The 23,173-nt window shown below is 39.0% G+C and overlaps 2 protein-coding genes across 2 annotated transcripts in view; one reads left to right on the top strand and one right to left on the bottom strand.

Annotated features, from left to right (window-relative positions):
* Positions 1-18,232, bottom strand: part of LOC145903333 (dynein axonemal heavy chain 10-like) — a 62,139-nt gene extending 43,907 nt beyond the window's left edge. Inside the window, exons 1-42 of the mRNA XM_082991409.1 lie at positions 18,087-18,232; positions 17,690-17,840; positions 17,165-17,302; positions 16,935-17,032; positions 16,619-16,696; positions 16,412-16,558; positions 16,088-16,194; positions 15,911-16,023; positions 15,374-15,531; positions 14,874-15,107; positions 14,606-14,694; positions 13,750-13,867; positions 13,262-13,444; positions 12,918-13,122; positions 12,519-12,679; positions 12,032-12,208; positions 11,407-11,638; positions 10,832-11,052; positions 10,479-10,568; positions 10,039-10,203; positions 9,585-9,727; positions 9,175-9,254; positions 8,718-8,873; positions 8,250-8,417; positions 7,664-7,818; positions 7,156-7,293; positions 6,654-6,784; positions 6,006-6,108; positions 5,355-5,557; positions 4,737-4,914; positions 4,422-4,579; positions 3,897-4,065; positions 3,565-3,643; positions 3,230-3,363; positions 2,989-3,062; positions 2,501-2,710; positions 2,116-2,284; positions 1,776-1,906; positions 1,458-1,554; positions 1,135-1,258; positions 656-818; positions 131-264 (exon numbers count right to left, since the gene is read on the bottom strand). Of these exons, the coding sequence (XP_082847535.1) occupies positions 131-264; positions 656-818; positions 1,135-1,258; positions 1,458-1,554; positions 1,776-1,906; positions 2,116-2,284; positions 2,501-2,710; positions 2,989-3,062; positions 3,230-3,363; positions 3,565-3,643; positions 3,897-4,065; positions 4,422-4,579; positions 4,737-4,914; positions 5,355-5,557; positions 6,006-6,108; positions 6,654-6,784; positions 7,156-7,293; positions 7,664-7,818; positions 8,250-8,417; positions 8,718-8,873; positions 9,175-9,254; positions 9,585-9,727; positions 10,039-10,203; positions 10,479-10,568; positions 10,832-11,052; positions 11,407-11,638; positions 12,032-12,208; positions 12,519-12,679; positions 12,918-13,122; positions 13,262-13,444; positions 13,750-13,867; positions 14,606-14,694; positions 14,874-15,107; positions 15,374-15,531; positions 15,911-16,023; positions 16,088-16,194; positions 16,412-16,558; positions 16,619-16,696; positions 16,935-17,032; positions 17,165-17,302; positions 17,690-17,840; positions 18,087-18,161 (6,037 nt within the window). The 5' untranslated portion in view covers positions 18,162-18,232. The remainder of the gene's footprint in view (positions 1-130; positions 265-655; positions 819-1,134; positions 1,259-1,457; positions 1,555-1,775; positions 1,907-2,115; positions 2,285-2,500; positions 2,711-2,988; positions 3,063-3,229; positions 3,364-3,564; positions 3,644-3,896; positions 4,066-4,421; positions 4,580-4,736; positions 4,915-5,354; positions 5,558-6,005; positions 6,109-6,653; positions 6,785-7,155; positions 7,294-7,663; positions 7,819-8,249; positions 8,418-8,717; positions 8,874-9,174; positions 9,255-9,584; positions 9,728-10,038; positions 10,204-10,478; positions 10,569-10,831; positions 11,053-11,406; positions 11,639-12,031; positions 12,209-12,518; positions 12,680-12,917; positions 13,123-13,261; positions 13,445-13,749; positions 13,868-14,605; positions 14,695-14,873; positions 15,108-15,373; positions 15,532-15,910; positions 16,024-16,087; positions 16,195-16,411; positions 16,559-16,618; positions 16,697-16,934; positions 17,033-17,164; positions 17,303-17,689; positions 17,841-18,086) is intronic.
* Positions 18,233-19,452: 1,220 nt separating this feature from the next.
* LOC145902395 (lysoplasmalogenase TMEM86A-like) lies at positions 19,453-22,973 on the top strand. Its single transcript, XM_082990341.1, has 5 exons — positions 19,453-19,593; positions 19,908-20,062; positions 20,344-20,465; positions 20,750-20,963; positions 21,606-22,973. The coding sequence occupies exons 1-5, from the start codon at positions 19,543-19,545 to the stop codon at positions 21,940-21,942; spliced, it is 879 nt and encodes a 292-aa protein (XP_082846467.1). The 5' UTR covers positions 19,453-19,542; the 3' UTR covers positions 21,943-22,973.
* Positions 22,974-23,173: the final 200 nt, after the last annotated feature.

Consider the following 23,173-nt stretch of genomic DNA (forward strand, 5'->3'; position numbering starts at 1 on the left):
ATCAGAGCGATAATAAGAGTGTCCTTATAATAATACTTATTGTCACGTCATGAAAACACTGGGATCGATAAAATGTAATGAAACCTTCGCACTTGGCAGCTAGCGCTTACAACATCATATCCAAATTCACCTGTCTTTCCTGTACCGGCCGGACCGGCGGGAGCTCCACCCAAATACATGGAAAGGGCTTGGGTCAGTGTGAGGTAAATCCTGTCGGTGAGAGGCGTGATGACAAGACGTCCATTCAACCCCATGTATTCGTATCTGAAACAGATCAACACGTTCTTAATACTGGGGTCAGATTTGTGGGTGATCCATGGTAGTGAATAACAGAAAACGTCTCGATTAGGGCGCGAAGCAGAGCAGAAAATGAAACCGGCATCCTAATTGTATAGTAAGCCGTATCATTCCCGTGTTGATCTTTTCTTATGCTTCGGTACTTTGAGACAGACTGTTGTTTTTCTGTCCCAAAGCGCCAAGACTTGAACAAAAGTGCGATAGCTGAATTTAAAAGATTGAACAAAGAAATGGAATTTAAAAGAGACGGATAAATATTATTTTTTGTAAGGTTTACACAACTTATTGATGAATATCCCGCTTTTGGTTTGGAATAAAAAAGTGGGTCAAATACACTACATTTAGCGTGTGCACTCACCCGTAACCGAATGTTCCGGTACACTGCTGAACTATGAGTTGATCCGGTTCCTTGCTCCAGTAGAATCGAAGTTGCGATTCCCATTCGAATTCCTTCGCGTCCAGAATCGAATCCCGAACAAACGTATCGATGATGTCACGAGCGTGGACGTCAATGATCAACACTGGAATGGGGAAAATAGAATGGCTCAAGAGCAAAACAGGTGAAAGGTTGCAAAACTTTAAACCTGAACTAATTTTCGCAGATTCTTCCAAAACAACAGATGCAACGCAGTATATTATACAACAAGCGTACGGATTTAGCCTCCCCTGTACCTCCTAGATTTGCCAACCAGTGGTACTTAAACCATAGGTGGTAAGCAAAAACATTTATAAAATATAGAAATTAGAAATAGGGTTGGGAACAACTGCTGCTCTACATACAGGGAACCCCTGATTATGAACCACTGATCTCATTTGAGGGTAAATGATGGCTGATACCTGTGTTGAATTTCTTTCTCTCGTTTTTGCTGAGGGGACTCTGAATTTTGGTGACGAGGGCATCAATCTGTCCGTGCATTTGGGTGGCGTAATTCTTCATACCGAGCTTGTCACCTTTACGGACCTGAGGGAAAGAAATTTAACTTCTTACTTTGCTGTTATACCTTGGCTATATGGACGCAATGGGTTCTTTCAAAGGCTTAAGTCCAATTACTCGAAAACGCGGATTTGATCAAGTGTCAACAGAAGTATCCACTTTTACGTGAAAATATATAAAAATATACGTTGTGAAAGAAAACGTGAATATCTCAAATAGTTCTTACCTTCTGAAAGACGTCCTCGACCTCCCAAGTCCACCAGATCTGGTTTCCGGCCAAAACGACCATTCCCTGGTACGGTAACATCCAATCAACTCGATTTCTTCAAAATAAGTGGTTTATTGAAACCGAAAATGGACTAGTGTTAAAATGGTCGAAATGTGATGAAATTAATGGAATGAAGATTTGTACAAAGGAACAAATAGAATAACATAAAAATAAACCCAAACCTTTGAACTTATAACAAAACGTAAACTGTATTTCATTTCGGGACAAACAGTTCAAGCTTCACGTCAGGACGTTTAATGTTCAAGGATTACTTACATATCTTTGCAGTAAGTGAAGACGGCCTCCTTGGTGATGAGGCGGTTGGTACTCCTCATCTCCTGGAGGACGCTCGTCATCCAATCCTCAACTCTTCCCTCAGCTGGGACGGTCTTGAAAAACTCCATCACCTGCGTGATGTTGGTGGTTGTTATGGCAACGACGTCTCATAACGACCCGAGCGAATGTTTTTACATTTCAGTTTTGGTTTAGTCAAAAGTGAGGTGGAAATAACTGCACAAGTCGAACATTCCAGCATTCTAAGCGAATATCGTCCAAAAGTTGGGCAATTATTCACATTAATCATTAATAATACAATACTTTGCTACTACGTCATCACCTCTCCCTCGGCTGACGTCATTCCGGCTACGATCCACTCCCCACTGACTCCCTCCTGGAAGCGGAGTTTGGAGATGTTGTCGTACATCTTGATGATGTGCTCCTGGACACAACGCGGATCGCTGCTTCCAAGGATGCTCAGGAGTTCGTCGTCCGAGATGAAGAAGAAACTGCAGTGGAATAGTTTTTCATGAAAACTACTTCACGATCACATGACATCGGTTGCGTGAGAAGTATCACACGACACCTAATACGATCATATGATATGGATTTAATGGGAAGTATTGTATTATTAATATGAGACAAAAAACATCCCATGAGCATATTTACGGATGAGAGATCACATGAGCACGATGGATTTCATGTGAAAATTCATATGTGAATACCGCGGGAAGGCGTTTCTCTTCGAGTCCAAGTAGTCGTTGAGAGACTTCTGACATCTCTCCAAGCCATCACTTAAACTCTGCAGATCCTGAAGTCTGTTCTGGGCGTGGCAAGCTTCCTTAATCTTTGGATTCTTGGCTGTTTCCTGCATGATCTTCTTGAAAAGTTTGTCAATGTTGTCGAACTTTTTCGCTTCCTCGGGGAGTTGCGACCTTGACAAAGTAAGTGGTTGGACATCGTCGTAAAACAAAATGCTGTGAGCTTTTCGGAAACTAGTGAAATCTATTTTTTAAATGTGTTTGAGTAAAAAATTTCAATCAAAAGCACACGAATCTGCCCGTGTTGATTAGTGGTGGCGGTGGATTTTTATTCTAAAAGACTGCGTTTCCAAATTTCCAGTTTTTTAGTTTCCGTCACATCTTTTACCGAGAACGTGTTCTTCCAATCCGTCAATAGCAGCAACATATACCCAACCTAACTACCTCCTCACCTGATATCACCACCGATGAAAATTGATTCAAGGTACATCCACTTCCTCTGTACAACCATCCATATATCACAAACCTGTAAGGAAAAATATCAACAACTGTTGGCTAAACTTTCTTTGATTACGTAAAGAAGATTACACATATTGCTAACTTCAAATAATAATTTATTTTAAATAATAAAACAAAAAAAACATCACAGATTTTCAACAAATAAAAATTTCGATAATGTTTCTATGGACCGACCTCTCCGATTAGGGAAAGCCCCTTCTCCCAGTTTTGCACCGACGCCAGGAAAGGTCCAACGAACCGTGACGCTGACATGCTCTGTAAGTTCATCGCGTTGTCGTCGAGTATCTGCATGACGTCATCCACGGAACCTGCACAGAAAGTCGTCAGACTATGGATATGGTGACTGTTGTAGCAGAAATAACGTGTGCAATGTATTGTGAATGTATACAAGCCTGATTACAACCGATTTACGAAGAGACGCAATACCAATATGCACAAGCAAATCGTATTTATTTGTAGATTTTCTTATATATAGGCAATGAGTGTATAATGAAATGACGATTACAAACCTAGAATAAATCCCCTGTCTTGTGTTCCTTTCACGTATTTGATAACGGCAAATTTCATCCCTTCCCAAGTCTCAACCACCTTAACAACAATAATATGTAAAATGTATCAACAAATTTACAAGTTAGAACGTTTAAAGGTCATAACACTGTCAAGGAACCGAGAAACTTTGGTCAAATTTTAAGTTATACAAGGTAAGTCAGTCCACTAATATGACGATGGTGTTAATAAATAAAACATGTACAGTGTAAGTGTAGACAAGCTTTGAATGTGAAGTCTATAATGCAGTGGTTTCACCCTATAGGGTTCGCGGTTATACCAGATTACTCCGTACCTCCCTTAGTCCTTTCTCGATGTTCAATTCCTTCACTGCTGCTGTTACAATTTCTCCAATCGTGTCAGAGAAATTATGGAGTTGCATTGAGAAAAGGTTTTCCAGCGTAAACGTGTCCGGGTTCATGTCGAAATCTTTACCGGTTTTCGTCATCAATTCCTTCCAATGCCTGGAGTAAAGCAATGTATTTTCGTGAGGCCAAAATTTGTGTGGACACGACCAAATATATCAGGGCATTTAGGGTCAGTTATACTTTTATATTATTCACAAAACATCGGTTTGGAAGATCAGGCTAAGATGGGATTTGGGAAAATGAACCAATTTGTTCTTGTGTAATAAAATTGGGTTATCAGCATAGAATTAAATTAACCATTTCTGCAATGAAAAGTCCCCATCTAAACTGTCCTAATCCTATTGGTCCATAGTTGTAATATGGGTGCTACTTTTGCACACGGCACGTAAACGGTGTTAAACGACAACAAGAAACTTTTTCCCGTCCAACTGGGAGTAATTTTTCAGAATTACCTCTCACGCAAGGCTTCGTTTTTAAGATCGAGGAACAGCGGGATTGCTTCCTTAAATTCCCTCATTTTTGCATCAAGATGTTGTGCAGGTGGAAGAGCTTTTACTTGCTTCGGCATTTTCTTCAACTTCTTCGTGAATCCGTCGATTCCTTCTATCAGCTGTGATGGGAAACAGGTGTTAGAAAGTCCGGGGTAACTGTATTTACTTGATTATAAGCCGAATGTGTAAGCCAAAATGTTTTTTATTCAACAACAGTGCCCATGTTAAACATAATGGAAAAACAAATCGATTGAATTTAGGAAACAAGCAATTTACCAAGTTGACGTTGAGGTTTGCCCACAGGGTCTGTGCCCACTCTTCTCTGGCTGTTTTCTGTTCATCGTAAAGGGCGTAAATCTGTTCCAATCCTTTCATCTCGTTCTGAACTCGCAGAAGGTTCGGGTATGACGTAATCGTAAGATCGAATAACTTCTCGGCGTTCGTCAGTTCTTGTCTAGGGAGCAGGATTGGTAAACGTGGTACATGGCAAGGATGGCATTGGCACATGGCAAAGATAGTATAGGTACATGGCAATAATAACATTTTAACGTGGCTAGGACGGCGCTGGCATATGGCAAAGAAGGCATATTAACATGACAAGGACCGCACTAGTACATGGCAAAAACAGCATTGGTACATGACAAAGATGGCATTGGTACATGGCAAGGACGGCATTGGTACATGGCAGACAAATTATATGTTTGCCTGAGCGTGGTCATAATACCGGCGACCATAATTCTCACCCGTTAAACTTTTGACAAAACAATGCAAGGTAAATTGTACTTTTAAGACTTTACGTAAATAAACATTTACTATGGCGCTTGGATATTTCGTCTGAAGCCGACATTTGTCAATTTTAACAACAAATCTCTTTTAACGACAAACACGACCAACCTTTCTCCTTCAAACTTGGACAAATCCTTGCGGAAATCCGTCAGAATTTTTAACCCGAGATCAAGATCTGAGCCAACAGCACCTGGACCGCCGTCCCTGAATTTATCCGCGAATTCCTCCAATTCCGTCTTGAAGGTGGAGATTTGCTCTTGCGTTATTTCGGTGAATTTTATTTTCACACCGGTCAGGCCCACGTCAATCATCTGATGAAGAATTGGTTGGATTTTAAAGCTTATTGTGGCAATACAAGATATGTACGTAGTGAGAATTTATTAAAATTGTCTGAATTCCGTCGCAACAGATGTTCTCATTGGATTTAGTTTAAAGCCCGAAATTTTGGTGAGGACCAAATATTATTTGGGTTTTAAGCAATTAAAGGTTTTTGTATAGACAAGCAAAGTGGAGTCAATCATATGAGTTATGTGAGCTGCAGACAGAAGACCAGTGTTTCCATCTGAAGATTTTTAGTTAAAAACATCGCCCCAACGGGCCATTTGGTGAAACCAAAGCTAATGAATCCTTATATTTAAGATAAGACTTGGCCTGTTTGGCCCCTTCCCGTAAAGCCTTTATGACGAAACAACGAGCACAAGATACAAAAAGCTTCCACAGGGATAACTTACAGCGTTCAATAAAACAGAGTGGACTTACCTTAGAGTTGAGGAAGAGATCGTCCCAAGTTTGTTTAATCGTTGCCACGAGCTCGGTTTCTTCATCTGTGCATTCTATCTTGTACATGGCTATGGTGCGATATCTGTTGAAATCACAACATGCTGAGGTGGTCAGAGAATGACGTCAGCTGTGACGTGTTTGCAGCCCGTAGACATGCATGAAAATCAACGTCAATTTTTCGAATATAAAGTTTGTGAATTGAGAGCTGCAGACAGGTATACACACTGTTCCAACATATACGGTCTCATCAGTGCAGCTGTTAACTTAGACCTTATAGATCGAAGCAATGCGCTGCGCACCACCGTCTGCAGCTCTCATAGATTGTTATGGATCTTTTTCATATAAACGTCATGAATATTCACAAAATTATTTAATGCAGTGAACAAAAATGTAAGAAACACGTAATTTTGTACAAGATATTTCCTAAGATACGAAACCTTTGTCTCGCGAAACCTTAGGTATCGTCACCATCAACTGTTGACGGCTGTGGGACGTAATACATTCCATACAATTACCAGGCTTATCATTCAAACCAATATGTACCGTTAGGGTTACAACAGTTCTTTTTAATGGGGTTCTTCAATTAAAATTCATTAAATCCGAACAACTGCCCCAAATAATCCCAACCTTTCGGCGATGTCTGCAATTTTCATTTCAACGTCCAATGATATTTCCTTGATGTTGGCGATCACCCCAAGTACGAACTTAAGATCTTCCAGAGTATCCGGGGATTTCTGGACGTCCTTCGACATCTGATTCTGGATTGACGCGAAAATATTATTTTAATCAACAGTCATCTGTATGCATCGTTCTTATGTGAATAACACACTGGTCAACTTAGTCTTAAAATGGAAAAAAGTTTATGTTAATCTCATATTGAGATGTTTCGGTATGAATATGATTCTTAAAGATGGTTTTGGTCCTCTGTTACACAAATATGAATAGTTCTTGACTTAAAGAATGACCTAAACTTTGTGTAATATGTTTTGTGTAAAATTTTAATTGAACATGCGTCAAGGTTGTTTTTAAACGCTGTGTTTCACCAACTGTCCACCTCACAATTAGTTGCCTTTCTCCTCAGAAAACATATTTCACCATAAATAAAACATGACTAAAACAGTAGCATTACCAGTTGGTCTCTCAAGGCGAAAAGATTTTCTTTGGTCGAATCGTTGAGGAGTTTCCCGAGTGATTGAACCCACATCAATGCGTGCTCCTTAACCGTCATCGCGAGAGGCATCAGGTTTAGGCGGATGCATTGCTCGTCCTAGATTGGGAAATACTGCAGCTGTCGTATTGTTATGGACGGGGATCTGGTTTACGTCACTAAGAATGCTTTTGCTTTTACATTCTTAATTATTTAAATAAAACAGAATGAGTCAAAGAATATAATTAGGTTAAGAAACTGCAGTTGTCGTATCACTATTGACACAAATAAAAAAGTTGCAACAGTAGAACAAGAATCTGTGTTCAAAAGTACTAAGACAAAATATTAATCATTGCCAACCGAAATTAACCTTTATACTCATAAATAACCAAGCTGTTTTTTTTCAGGTTTAACCACTTACTAATATTGTTATAGTTAGGCAGAAAGTACAGAATGTATCTAGTAGATTTAATTTCATAATTCAACCAACCCTTGGCATGGCTTGGAGGAAAACATCCTCAGCTATCTTGCTGTAGAAAAGTAGTTTATCATCATAAGCAACGCACGATGGGTTTTTGGCGGCAAATTTTTCCATCACAATATTTCGTTCCAACTTCCACAAAGCTCTGTATCTCTTCCATTTCGCTATAGCGAAGAAAATGTAATAGTTATTTCCTGGCACCAACACAGACTGAAAACTAAATACGGGCGATACGAATTTGAGTCAAACTTCCTGGTTAAACATGTTGTGCTTCGTGTTATTACAAGTCAGGTATAACAGTGTTTTTTTATCTGATAAATAGTGTTTATGGTGATCTGATAAAACTGTGTAACAGACGGAACGTTAGTATAACAAAATCTACGTTAATTTGTGGCAAATAGTCAGTTCCAAATTTTACTAGTCAACATCGAAACTAAACGCAAATAAAACAGAAAGTAAAGTTACTTTTAGCTCAAAACAAGGTTCTGTAAATCTAACTTTCCAAACCTTACATCTCGGTAACAGACCAGAATGATATACTGTACTTAACATTACGTATACTGCTACGATAAAAAAACATGATACAACCACGCACGTTGTCCAAGAAACTTTGTGAGGGCGGAGAGAATTTTCTGCATATTCCCTGTGACTGTTCCGAATAATTCCCCGATGCGTGGGTTATGAGCAACATCTTGGAAGAAAGTGATGAGGACCGGTTCATCCTGTCCCTCTGCTAGCTGAGCGGGAGTCTCAAGACATGTTCCTGGGTTGGAACAATTGGTTTTGTGACGAAATAATAGGATGGAAGGGTTTTTTTTGAGCCATCCGGTTTTAGAGACTAACGGTTAAGGCAACGTACAACACTTGTGGAATGTTTGAAGATTTGTTGCAATTAGTACGAGTGTGTTTAGCAAACACATCGTATACTAAAAGATCATGCGGAAGAAACAAAAATCATGCACGTAACATGCCTGCAATAGACTACATTTGTATCAAAATTTGCAAATTTTAACAATTAAATTGTGTAATTTACTGTCACAAACCAATCCGTGACGTCACAAACCTGCCATCCACCGAGTGAAGTGCTTCGTAGACTCGACGCAGTCTCTGACACACTGAACCGTGAGTTTGTAAACTTCGTTGCTAGGTGGGTGGAGGACGATTTCTGGTGTGGAGAGGATTGTTTCGACTTGCATGAGTTGGATGCTGCCCACAACGGCTGTTAATGTAATGGAGGGAATTAAATATCTGCTGGGTATTTTCGCAATAATAAATTTATCTAAAAACGTCCCAAGGTAAATGTCACTATATTTCAATCATTCTGTCATCAAGTTATAGGAAAAGGGAATAAAGAAAAAGGATACACTGTTTTCAGTAATATTTACGATAACGCAACAATAAAACAACAATAATCATCAGCACTGGATGTATATTCTGACAGCACCAATATATACAGAGTTATCTGTGGTTGAATAAATTATCTCACGTTCGTTGGAAACGAGTTAGACATTAACACTGACCGGAATTAAAGTTGGTGAGATTTCTCACAACCAGATCAGTCAAGGCTTCGTACATCTGACGTTCCCAATGCTCGTAATACCTTCACATAACATGGAATTCAACGCCTATATATTTTTAATTACGAAAAAAATTCGTTGTGTACATTGTGATTACATATAAACTGACTACTTCATACAATATTTACAAATTAGATTCCAAACAGTATTATTTGACCGAGAAGGCAAAACACAGTTCCACAGAACATGCGTGTTCTTCTGGAAACGTTTACACATAAAGCACAGATCTAGACTTTAATTGGTCTTGGTTTTATACTTTTAATACCTATAAATCCAAAAATAAACAATACGCATTCATATCAGGACGGCTCATGCGGTCTTTCGTGACGAACTCTTATCTACAAGTTGTGCACCTGTGTAGCCTGTGGGATTTCCCTGTGTTGGTATGTGCGACCAAACCCTCCATCTTGGTGAGTAATGGACCGATAGCTCTGTATTTACGACCCAGAGACTCGAGGTCTTTGCTTCGTTCTTGTTCAATGTGCTCGAAGAATTCCTGCAAATGTACGTTGTGTTAAGATGTATGGGACGTATTGGTGGTCCTAGATGTTATCCGTTACACCATTAAGGGTCAACAGACAGAAGATTGTATATTGTTCAGCTGCTGTTGCAGGGTATAATGTGAATTTCAATATTACTGATCTTTTGCCATAAACCAATATTTTGTTACATTAATAAAAATCATGTTTTAGGGCCCAGCAGATAAAAGCGCCAAAATTTTGTTAAATTTTCAAGAATTTTGTCTCCTGTGTGTGAAGTAATTTGCCGTGATCAAAAAAGATCAAAACCAAGTTAACATCTTCATACCTTAACACTGGGAAGGCCTCCGCCCACTTTAGCAGGAAGTCTCTTAAACAATTCGGCGTTCCTAATGGTCTGGATCCGGTTGTCGATGTCCTTTGCATTCTTCTGTATCTGATTAACGAGAGATTCGAACTTGCCCAACGCCACACCGCACCTTGTGATATAATCCTAAAAATAATGGGTAAACGTTTGGTTTGTGGCAGTACCAGCAGTGGTGTGGCATTGATTGGCCAAATACTAATGTCGGGGTCACCATTATTTGAGCCAATACCAGCAGTGGTGCGGCATTGATTGGGTAAATACTAGTGTCGCGGTCACCAATAATCCGTTTTTTGCTGTTTTGTGTCGCTTTTCATGTAACAGCACAAAAAAACAGGAAAGTATATAATTGCCCTGCTTTGCGTATAGCCTGCATGAATACTGGGTCACTTCTTAGACATTACCTGGATACCGAGAGAATTCCAGTTCAATCTTTTGTATCCCGGGCGTAAAATCCTTCTGACATCACTAATGTGTTCTTCCAACAGTTGAGCCTGAAATAAGTGTCAATACAGTCGGAAATAGTCGAGCGGCAGCTTGTAGATTCAATAATTTAAAATGACAAGGCATGATAAGTTCAGTAACGCATCATGCAACTCAAGATACTGGCGTATAGATTGCAACTATACGATTTGATTTTATAGAATCGACAATATTATTTGCCTGTTTCTTTGCTTTTGTTGCCTCTTGTTGCCATGGGCAATCAAACACAACAAAAAGTACAACAGTCAGTCGTATGCAGCCAAAAAAATCCCACCTCTGCAAGTTCAAGGGACGACAGCAAGGTGTGGTAACGCTTGAGCATTTTGATCAAACCGTTCACATAACCAAAGTACTTGTCCTCCTGCAAGGCCACATTACGGGCGAGGTCGGGAACGGAGAAACCGAGCTGTTCCATGTACTTGGTTTCAGTCATGATCTCTTGGAGCTCGGGTGCGAACTGGACGATGTATTGAATCCCACCGTTGGCTCGCGCGTCTGTTTATGACGTATACGTTTACGTAAAGACTCCGGGAGCGTTGGGTGCGTTAAACCCAGCCAAGCTGTTTTTGTTAAATTAGGACAGGTCGCGGGCCAGAAATTATCAAAAAGTTGGGGCCAGATTCAGCCCGTGGGGGCCAGTTTGCGTATGTCCGACTTTGTCCCTAATATTTTAAAAATATAACCTTTGCTTCAGACAGAAGTGTTTCAAGCTATTGGGTCTCATCAGTGCATTTGGCTGTCACTGTATATACGATGGAAATGATTTCAAAGCAACAAAACTCGAACCTTTCTAATGTGCTCAGCTGTTTGTACGAGCGCAACAATCAGAGGTAATAGTAGACAACAAACCTGCGCTAAATATATCAATCACATCGTCACTCGATTCCACCACATCGATCTGAGCTGGGGTTTGTCCAGATGTGCTTCCAGCCCCAGGGGTGACGGGGGGTAGTACCCTTGCGAGGAGGTTACGCTTGAGTAAGCCCGGTAACACGTTGTCAACTTGATCTATCCACTGTTGGTAGCACGCATCCTCGAAATCCTTCATTTGTCTCGCTACATACAGGTACTTGGTTTTTGCCTGCAACGGATAAAGGTTATTACAGTTGCTTGTATTGTAAAACACGATTTTTCGAAGGCCCTGTATGTGTATGATATACAAAGTTGGTCCACAACTACCTAATTAAAGAAAAAAATCCCATTGTTTTAACCTGCGATGACATAAAGGAATAACCAATTACTGGTTTTCGAAGAAGATTCACGTTTTAAATCGTTTAGGAAATGATTTCTGAAATACAGAAAGCACAGAACACAAATACTTTCTGCACCAGTAATGGATTGTTATTAGTAGAAGTAAAGGCGCAAGTTGCTTCAATGCTACTAGAAAAATAAGAACGACAGTCTACTACAAAAAGTCAGCATAAACCACTAAATTTGACGAAACAAATAAACTTGTTAAGTCACAACCACTTACCGCTTTTCCCGACTCGGATAACAGCATGTCTTCCACGGATTGGAATCGGATGATGGTGTGTTTCATCCTGTTGAAGAGGGATCTCTCCCAGGAGATTGCTCCTGCGGCGGGAGGCTGATTTTTAGTGAGAGGAGGATCGGACTTTCCTTGGACGAAGAGTTTGTGGATGATTTCCACCTGTAATAAAAGTTGGAACATTAAAGTTTGGGTTCTAGCAGAGGTCTATGCCTGTGGGTATTGCAAAGGCCGTCGCCAAGTTGCTGTGATGAGTCCTAATAGGTTAAAATAGTTGACTTGTCTGCACCTCATTTGAGGTATTATTGCGATTTTGAAGAATTGGAATGAACCATGCAATACGCAAATCCTTTAACACGAAAAAAACTTTGTAGTGTAGCAAAACATAGGGAATGCATAAGGCACGGCTTTGGGTATGGTACTAACTATGAAAGTATGTAAAAATACCAACAAACAACGTTTTTGACGTCACCTCTTTCATGTATTGAGCGAGAATGTCATTGAATTTCATCATCATCTGGTTGTTGATCGCCTCACGTGACCGGATGTGCTTGAACTTGAGGAGCATGTCGAAGGCGCCCTCTGCCGACCGAAGTGTTTTGAACGATTCGTCGATGAATCGTTTCGCTTCCACTGTCACACAAATGTGGTAAGTTTGGTTTGAGGTTTTGGGGTAATAGTGTGGGATACACAAATACCGCCTGGTAAATTGTTTGCCGAAAAACTCGGATAAATTCCCCAAAATCGTGTAGCAAAGTGCTCGTCTGTACCATTATTGGTTGCGCAAAAGAGTCTATATTGCCTTTCACGTCACAATCGTGTTACTTACAGCGTTCGACAAACCAAAACGTCACAAAGGTATTTTTCTAACCTTCGATGGCCTGAACTTCTCGCTCGAACCAGTTCATCACAGCCTTCCAAGACCCAGACGACTTTAACTCAAACGGATCAGCTTTCACTGTTTCAATCGGTCCAACCAATCCGTCCACTCGCTTCAACACGTCTTCTATCCGCTTGGGGTCGCCAGTCACTGCTTTTAATTCTGGCCCGAAAATGTTGTAGAATTCCTCCAGTACCTTTGGAACAAAAGCACACAGTATGGGGTTATATAGGAGGCCAGTTAATTTATTTGCGAAATTTCGAAGGTAAATTCCGCCACATACTGATTACCTTTTGCACGCGTAACACATACATTATTAAGGATAAAAACCGCACCTGCGCAACATTGTAAAGATCTTGGCATATGTCAGCCATGTAGTTGGTTCGTTCGAACAACCGCTTGCGATCGAACTCCCATCTTGCGTCCCGGCCAGATGCCTCAATCTTCGCCCGAACATCGTAGTACATATCCCGCCAAAGCAACAACATTTGCCGGGCCTCTGCCGTTTTGGCCTTGACCTACCACAAAACCATTCATAGTTACGCATGCATGTATGTCAGAGTACGATATATTAAGGGTGGAGGAGGCATTATCAGTGCTAAAAGTAAGGCGAAACGGCCCAGTAGGAATTCTACGGTTGGTGTGTTATAATTAGGTCTGAGAAACCTAATTTATTCACTCATTTAGGAAATCTCTCCTAGTTGGTTTATTTTTTCCTGTAAATACAATCGCTCCGGTAAGATTTGCATTTGCATTCAACCCCGGGCATTGTGGCTTTCTCGAACATTGAGTTTAAACATTCATTGTAGAGATGGTTACTTACATCCATGGGAGATCCCCTGTAGATGGTACGAATGTTAATGACACGTGTCACTCTTTCAGCGAGTTCCCAAGCAATCCGTTCCATCAGAGGAACCATACGTTCGTCCTTGTTGTAATGTCTGTACGAAAAAAGAGCTGTAGCTAACCTCAAACCGACAACAATAATCCTAAAACTTACAACGGTTTAAGGCACGCCGTAGGAAAACTACAAAAATTGTGTAACGACGGCGAGAATCTCCAGAAAGACAAAGGGATTTGCTTTGGCCAGCACGACCAGGTGGCCATCTAAGGTCATTCGGCTTGTCACAACCCATCCCCTCCCAGTGCGACTGGCTGCGATCCTACGGCACACGGCTATTCTCCGTGAGGAAATCGCATTCAAACATGGGCCTGACTGGTAACCCGTATGGCTATATTGTCATTATATGTTCAATGATATTGCTCTAATTTCACTTGTTGAAAGCTTGTTACGAATCAGACATCACATTAAAGCCCAAAGACTTTGGGAGCTGACCAGAATAAATAAATAAGACAAAGCTAAGATGATGGACATCATCAGTGCTACTATGGATTCACTGGTGATGTACACAGTCGTGATTGAAACGTCTGCCTGGGTATGTCCAGCCAAATGTGTCAATGTCCAGCATTTTAGCTTTGGCATTTTTATTCAAAAACGTCCTGTTATTGCACCAAGTTGATTTACTTCACTTTGGAAAAACGTTTATAAAAATCAGTCCCTAAAGTTTTATCTGTGACCGAAGCAATCGATTCTATATTCGGTTTCATTTGGGAGATAATGGGAACACACAAAGCTCAGCTTGTACATAAGATCAAGTGACACACTGTGTAAATAATACCTGGATATGATCCACACCATCCTCAGGGCATTCATCATCGATGGAATTGTCTCCGCCACAATGTTGAAGCCAGAACCGTGCGTTAAATTCTGTGTAAAAGTTTAAACAATTAAGAATATTCTACAAGATTAAGCACAAGCAAATAAATAAAAAGTATCCAAATTAGGCAAGAGTGTTTTTTTATATGAACTAATGCACTGAAAGCATTTTGCACCAAAGCAAAAAGACACTGCAGTAAAATCTTTTATTAAACCTGGGAATTTCAAACCTTAAAATGTCTTTCCAGGGTGGTTAAAAATCGAACGTTGTCTTTTGCCTCAGTGTAAAACTTTGCCAACTCATCTTGGCTCATTTTGAAGTTGGCCAAGGCAGCAGTTTCATGGCGTTGGGCCAAAATATCCAACATTTTTGTGACTGTAGGTAGTTTCAATTGCTCGGTCAAGGCACTGAGTGCAGCGTTACGTTCTCTCCAGAAGTCTATCTCAGCCAGTGGACCGTTGCCCTGATATGGTTAAAATAAGACAGACATTTGTAACCTGGAATTATGTATCATCAATATTGCAAACCAGAGTTTGGACAAAAAAAGCGAATAAATTCCCCAAAAAAACCTGCAGTAAACTAATTATACTAAAACTTCAACAAATATATACCCAGTTAGGAGGTTGATTTCCATACACTACATTCTATCGGTAATAAATTTATAAATAGGTCAATAAAACATGCTTAGAGACACAAAATTCATCGACATGAAAAGTTATGGACACAAACCTGTGGTTTCTTCTTGTTTTGTTGTTCGAGAGCCGTCGCTATTTGTTGCTGCCAGTTTCCGCAAGCATTTTCTATTTCGTTCATGAGACCTGGTTTGCGAGCAAGTTCTTGGATTTCTCCCTCCAAGTTAAGGTCAGGAATGTCGAGACGAATTTCACCTGAAAGTTGAAATTTAATATTACTTTATTTTGTATTTTTCACCACCAATTTGTCAAACATTACATAACTATACTGATCAGACATGGTAGGACGAAACAATAAAACTGTCAGCAGCTCATTCATTATATTTCTGTTGCCCAATATATTGTACATATATTTCTTGTATATACAACAAAAATTCACAGATTACAAATAAACATATATTAGAAATTTAAGTTTTGACCCTTAATAAAAATACAGCAACATATGGTGCATATTTTTCCAGTCTCGCTACAGATGGTTTTCCAGATCAGAACAAACTTAGTATGGTAATAAACCACACACATTGCAAAAAGTTTCATGACGAACAAACACATGGTTTAAGTATAGAAATCAAACCTTCAAGTTGTTGTATGGTTCTCTGTATATGTTTGACAAACTTTGAAAGATTCATCAGAAATTCATCTCTCATTAGAACTTTGCTTTGGCTTTCTGTTTGCTGTCCATCCTCTCTGCACAAACACATCAAGTTTAAACTCATCCAGTTTTGGTAGCCAAGATTTTAATATATCCCACCTTGGTGTCTCAGGTCTTGGAGTGGGATCCAGCTGGGGCGTTGGAGCAACAGAAGAGGGTATTTCCCCAGATTTGTGTTGTCCAAATGACAAAAGTGGGACAAACACCTGGCGTTAAAATAGCTTGAGATTTTATTTTAATTTAACAGAAGTTTAACTTTCGTAAAAACAGAACTTGGACAAAACAAAAATGATAGTTGTAAGCAATTTTGAAACTAATGCCTACAATTTCAGGCCACTTGTTGTGGTGCAACACAGGGCGTATTTATTATTGATATAAATTAATGAGGTGATACTGAATTTAATTATTTTTAGTTACTTTCACCTGTGCAATCATTTGTTCCAACATAACAAGTGATGGACTGTTTAAAATTCCACACTCAAAATGACTCGAAAGGACTGCGTTGGCTTCATCGATATCATTTGGGACAGGAATAACTCCATTTGTGTTGCGCAAAAAGTAAACGCATTCCTGTCAATAGAAATACGGTCAAGTTTAAATCTTGCTGCATCTCACCAACCAATAAAATACCTTGTCTAGCTGATCACTTGGAAGGTGGTTTTCGCAAAGAAACAAAACATGTTTGATGACGGTTTGTAAGACAATTTTCTGCAAACAAGCAAATTATAGTACTGTATATACTGTAATGGTAGGTACAAGGGCCTTAATATCACAAAGTTAAACATTTCTACTGAATCTTGTGTATTATGCTGATTTAGTTTTTAAGTTGGACAGCAGCTGGAATAAGACAACGCCGAATCGAGGGCTAGATTTTGCCAAAATTTAGCAACCAGCATGAACAGTTGCAATATGTTAAGAACACAATTTTTAAGCTTAGTTGTCTTACAGTGTGAATTTCTCTTGCTGGAGGTTCTTCGGCATCTGGGGCAGTTGGAGGAGCTTCCTCGTCAGTTGCTTCCTGGTTTTCTCCCCCATCTGTTGGTTCTGCAACAAAATAAATTTCATACAGACAAGATTGCAGGATGATTTGGATAAAAACTAAAACCTTCAACCATCTTAAACCATAACTACAGTAACTTTTGCCAACCTAACTACCATAATACCCATAAATTTTACCAGCAGGTGGCGCTGTATCTTCAGCTGGTGCATCGGCTGCTTCTCCAGTATTGTCAGCCCCATCGTCTGATGCAGAACTGTGCGGTTTGTCACTTGAACTAGACCCAGCATCTGATGCTATGTCCGGTATGTCAGGTTCTGTATGAGAGACGAGGTATCATTAATCATTACCAGTTAAAGCACATAAAGAAACAGGCCTTTTTCTATCGCTTGGGCACCCATTGGGACTAATTTTTAATTTTTTTTTAGGTTATTTTATATTGTAATTTTGCAAACATTAAGTTTCCGCCTGTGTCATGCACAACAAGTGGCGTTGGAAAAAGGGTAGATTTCGGAACATATATATTGAATGTTGAATTTTCAATATAGACACTAACTTATTGTATAATTTAAAAATATAAATATGTTATTATGTAGAATTTGATAGTTTTTCATAGAATGTGATACCCGATCATCTATATTTTTTATATTGTAAAAGAAGTGAAAAAAGTTTTGTGTCATTAAAAAATTCACAAGTGGTCAAACCATATTCAACTTCCACTTCTTGTTGTTCTTCAACTGTGCAAGTGTAGAATAGAATTGTGGATGTCCCGTCTTCTTCTGTAGACTCATTAAAGAAATGCAGAATTTGCATTTCACTCTCTCCATCATTTCTTGTCAGCAATTCTGCAAACACCTGCAAACAATAAAAAAGGCAACATTTTGAAGTGGTTCATACACCAGATATGATTGATTACAGATCATAATGCATTGACTACAGATCAAAATTTTTTAACCATTCCCAAATAGCCTACTAACATTCTTGTGTATTTTGACAACTGAACACCAACCAATGCATTTTCTGTTAGTATTAAGGTCCGATATCACATAGAATTTGGACACATTTGATACATTTAAAAGCAATAAAAGCAGTTTTTCATACTTCATATTCTGTTATGTTCAGTCCGAGACAAACTTTTTCCCGCATCCATTCTACTCGCGGATCGTCCAATGACATTTTTGAAAACTATGCACCTTTTCACCGTTTCACAAAAAAACTCATTGCTCAAAAGTTTTGACTTCTACAAATCGGGCAAGGCTTAAATTAAAACAAACGCAAACATTTGTGAAAGTTTGATAATAGACTTATGTGTTTGGCTAAAATGAACATTGCCCCGTGAAATTTACGCTGCTAAAAAGATTTATGAAACTGAATTAACCTGAGGAGCCTGCCTGTTTAGCGCATATACAGTCCGACTAAACTGAAACCAAAATAGTAAAAATTAACCAAAATAGTAAAAAATCAAATGAAAAAATGGGAAAATGTTTTAAAAACAAAACAAACCGAAATTTGCAAACTTGAAAGCTGCCGGCGATTTTCAGTAGCAACGTTCGTTGTCATGCAGATTTAAACTCGAAGCAGCCTGGTGAACGACAGGGTACTAATTATTACGTCATGTTTTAATCTAAAATTCGAAAAAATAAAAAGATAAACAAAAACATAAGAAATAATTTAAATATTCACACAACTTAGTAAGGTTATTTAAATACATAACATCGAAGCAAAGGCAAACAAACAACCTAGCAGTAATTTTTGTGTTGACGAAGGCACTGCGTCGCTGGCACAATGCAGAGAGGATACAATTTTGTTTTGGGCTTAAGCAGAGCTGGCAAAAGAATTAGCGTCCTAGTAAAAATAACTACAGATTGGTTTGAAGGTATCGGAATATTTCCACTAACCACAACACATAAAAAAACACAACGCAGGATGTATGGACGAGCAAGGTTTAAAAGTAAAGAGCTTCAGAAGTGTATTACGTAATTTCAAAAGTTTATTCACCTGTTTGAGCACGAGCGGTCGAATACAGAGAGCGGACTTTGCTCTCTTTGTCTGTCGATGGCTTCAGTCCCGTGGTGGTGGCGTGTACGCAATGTGAACGCCTTCTTTTACCAGGCATTTCAGCCAATCAGAGCGCGGTGTTTCGGATACAGTATGGTTGTAAACAAGGTTCTCGCGTAGGATAGGATTGAGGTGATAGCAGGACAAACGACCAGAGACAAAAGGGAAGCAGATGCAGCAGCAGCAGCAGCAGCAGCAGCAGCAGCAGCAGCAGCAGCAGCAGCAGTTTCGATAATGATAATACAATGGCTGATCGATACATCACTTGAATGTAACAGTATACGTTTAAATATACAAAGGTTGTGAATGCATTTTTGTATGCTAGGCAAAACAACCTGATGTGTTTAAGTTTTCTGTTGTGCTTTCATTGTACAGTGTTTTCAGAAGTTTTATAATATTAAAAATTTTCGAATTGTGTTTAAATTTCAGAAGTAACAGCTTATAATTTGAGGAAATAACCCAAAACTGAAACTAGAAGTGATTTAAATTTTGCACAATTATGGCTTGCAGTTCATCAGATGACGAAGTTTCATGCTGCAATGATAGCAAGGTAATACCAACAATATGTATGGGCCTTGCAGTTTGCCAATAGAGTGTATTTTTGCACAAAAATGTGTTAATGGTCTATGAAAAGTATAATGTAAATCACTTTGGCATATATGATAATGATAGTCGCATGTTTACAGACTATCCTTACAATGTTTAATTCCCCAGGCCAGTAGCTTAGACCTAATTTCATTTAAGACGTATTATTGATTTCTTTACAGCAATTGCATTGATTCTTAACAGAAATACCCAATTTTATTGCACCTGATTAAACTTTTATGGCGACATATCCAACTTACAGATGAATTTCTTTTGCAGCACACAAAATTTTCCTACTTTGGACCACGTTTGGTTCCGTTTTTGAAAACAGCTTGCATATATATGGTTTTGGTTCCGGAGATCAACCCACCAAACGTTGTGGTTGCCATCTTCAAGTGTTTGCCCACGCTGAGTCTCTGTATTTTTGTTTTGTGGTGAGTCATAGTTGTATATCCTGTTTTCACAGTCGACCATTTACATGTGTAAACATACGTTTTTTCATGCAACTTTAAATTAACATGTCATAATACCAGTTAATAAATATATTTGCCTCACAATTGGACATGTTCAACATCACAACTTTAGTACCATTGATAGATTGTTTGTAAATTTGTCTAAATAGAACACATCACATTGCAACACTTATTGTTTTGTCACATGTTGCTCTTTGTGACCTAATTCAAAAACATCCATGAAAAATTATCTATTTTTTCAGGTATGATGGATTCAGTTTCACATCAAAAAACAATTATTCCAGACGAATTTTAGGAGGACTCTTGCTTTCAATGCTTGGTGATATTTGTCTGGTTTACGCTGATGAAGGCTACTTTTTACATGGTACTTTTGCCAAGGCAATATTTGTTTAATTCCAGTAAACTTAATTGCATCAATTTTCCCTTGGGCATCATTGCAATCAGTGTGTTTTGCAATTTATTCCTCAGTGTCCAATATAAGCAAAACTTTAAGGTCAATAGAATCCACAAGTGCAAATCCATGAAATGAATTAACACATAACTTCGTTAAATTCAACATAAATATACATTGCTAAGACCTGACAAAACAAGTGTAAAATGTTGTAGCCTGATTTCTTTGCCTTGTCGGTAACTGGTTTTCCACGACAGGTGTTGCAGCTTTTGGTCTTGCTCACATAATGTACATCTTCGCATTTGGATTCTACCCACTACGAGCTTCTCTGTACCTCAAACTGTCACCGATTAGCTTCATTATCTACTGGTATATTTACAATGGATTGAGTGGAATATTCTTGAAAGTGGCTGTTCTCATGTACATTCTACTGATTTTGTTCATGAATTGGAGAGCCCTGGCCAAAATCAAGTAAGTTTGCTGAAACAAGGAATGAATAGTTACACCAGTAATATCATTTATAAGCAATAGGTAATGAGACACATATCAAAAAATCCTTTTGAGCAACGAAGTTATCAGCTTGCTTTTGACATTTTTTAAGTTGTTTAAGCCCTTGTATGGTTATGTTTGATGATAAACTGTTTTATCCACCCACATACAAGTTACTAACAATGTGTTTTTGTGTGTGCTTCTTCAGACATCACAAACCCAATAGTTTTTACACAATGAACTATCATGCACAAAAGATAACAACTATTATGCATGATATAATAAATACTTTATTTGAATCATGACATGAAAGATAATGCATTGGAGCACTGGTATATATGAGTACTGATAAGACCACAGAAGTTATTGATTCAAGCACCCGTGCAAAACATTACTTCCTTGTGGCTCCTGACATGCAAACTGTTGAAACCATGATGAATTGTTCATTCAGGCGTTGAGTTATGAATAAAACTATGTCAAACCAAACATAACCATTGTATGGTAACTTCCTTAGGCGCGGGCGTTAAATTCCCAACAGGGCACACAAACTAATGTCATTTCTCAATGTCAAGGTTTCGTACAATTGTACCCACCGTACGTTCACAATTACTTCCATACTTTCAGATGCTTGGGCGATGTACGTGACGGGGTGAATGGTAAAAGCCACAAGAAGTGGACAGAATTGGTTGCTTGCCTTGGCGCCATTTCATTCTGTATTTCCGACGCCTGTTTGGCGATCAATCGTTTCCATTCTGACGTCCCACACCAGCGCTGGATCGTCATGACAACCTACTATCTCGCCCAATTAGGATTCGCCCTTAGTGTGGTTAAGCATCGACAAATTAGGCGCAGGAAAATGCTGCGAAAGAAGGCTGACAGAAACGGGGACTCAACAACTGCAGCAGTGGAGTCAAATGGCACAGGATGCCAAGCACTGGAAGAAAAAGCAAAATGCGAGTAGATTTAATGTCGTTCGGTTTGGATAGCGTCTTGTCATAATGCCAATTAACTAAAACTAAATTATTGTAGTCTGTCCTAAATAATAACGACTTGTTTATGTTTGTTACGTCGGGTTACAAACAACAGTGCTGTTTGTTAAACAGGAAACGTAGAAATTTGATCGTTAAATTTTATGGCTATCTTATTTATGGCAGGGCGCTGTCCGATGTCTGACGACTAGTTCCTGTTTCCAATACAGTTAATTTGTTTTGTCAACATATGGCTAAACCGTATTTGTATATACCCGTGTTCTTCACCAAAAACTGTTAAGTTAAAGCTAAGACTTAAACCATTGGTCTAACGTTAGCTTTTCTATAAAACTCAAACTTCTGGCCCCGTGGCGAGCCTTTTGTAGGGCAGCCATTCAGTTTTGTAGTTGGTATGTCGTACATCAAAATATTTGTCGAGGTAACGTTAGTGTTGTCACATTGGTATAGCATTGTACAGGTTGGTTGGGGTGTTTCAATCATCAGTGCTATTTGGGTTGGTGCCATTTGGATATGCAGCGGGGAAATATTAACCTGGACAACGTTATGATGACAATGTTTATACACTTTCGAGTAATATTAAGATAAATTCATGAAAACAGTATGATGGAATCACTTCACAATCTGGTTTATTTAAAAAGCCCCAGCTATTCTTCTGATGACTTTCGTATCAAAGTTTCTTTTTTGGTGTTGTGCTTATGCTGTGTTTCACGTTCGTGAATAGCCTCACTGCGTTGTTAACCAAGTAGCTTGCCTGTTTATCTGTTATAACCGTGCAGTGTAATCTGCTTTACCGTCGCTTACTCAAAACGATCTGGCCATGTCAATGCATATATATTGCCATTAGTTTCCTGGGGCAATAGTTCGTATAGAATTACACTAGATGATGTCGTTGTGTGCGTTTTGTTCAGTATGTAATGGTTGCTAGCACTGTTTTAAAATAACTCGTTTAGTTCTCATGTATATTTTTCGTGTGTCCTCGATGCTTTTTTTCAATACAAAAAACAACTAATTTTTGTGATTGCTCTACCTCCGTTGCAACAGCTGTCCCGCATACTTTTAAAGATAATGTAGTTATTTTGCCAAATCGGACAGTGCGTTTTCCACGCAATTTAGTGCAATTGTTTTTTAAGCAAAATAGAGGCCCCGCATTCTTTTGAAATAGAACCATTTATTTCCTAGTACTGGCGCTGAATGTGCTGACTG

The sequence above is a fragment of the Ascidia mentula genome, chromosome 5 (genome assembly GCF_947561715.1).
Source record: "Ascidia mentula chromosome 5, kaAscMent1.1, whole genome shotgun sequence".
Taxonomy (NCBI): Eukaryota; Metazoa; Chordata; class Ascidiacea; order Phlebobranchia; family Ascidiidae; genus Ascidia; species Ascidia mentula.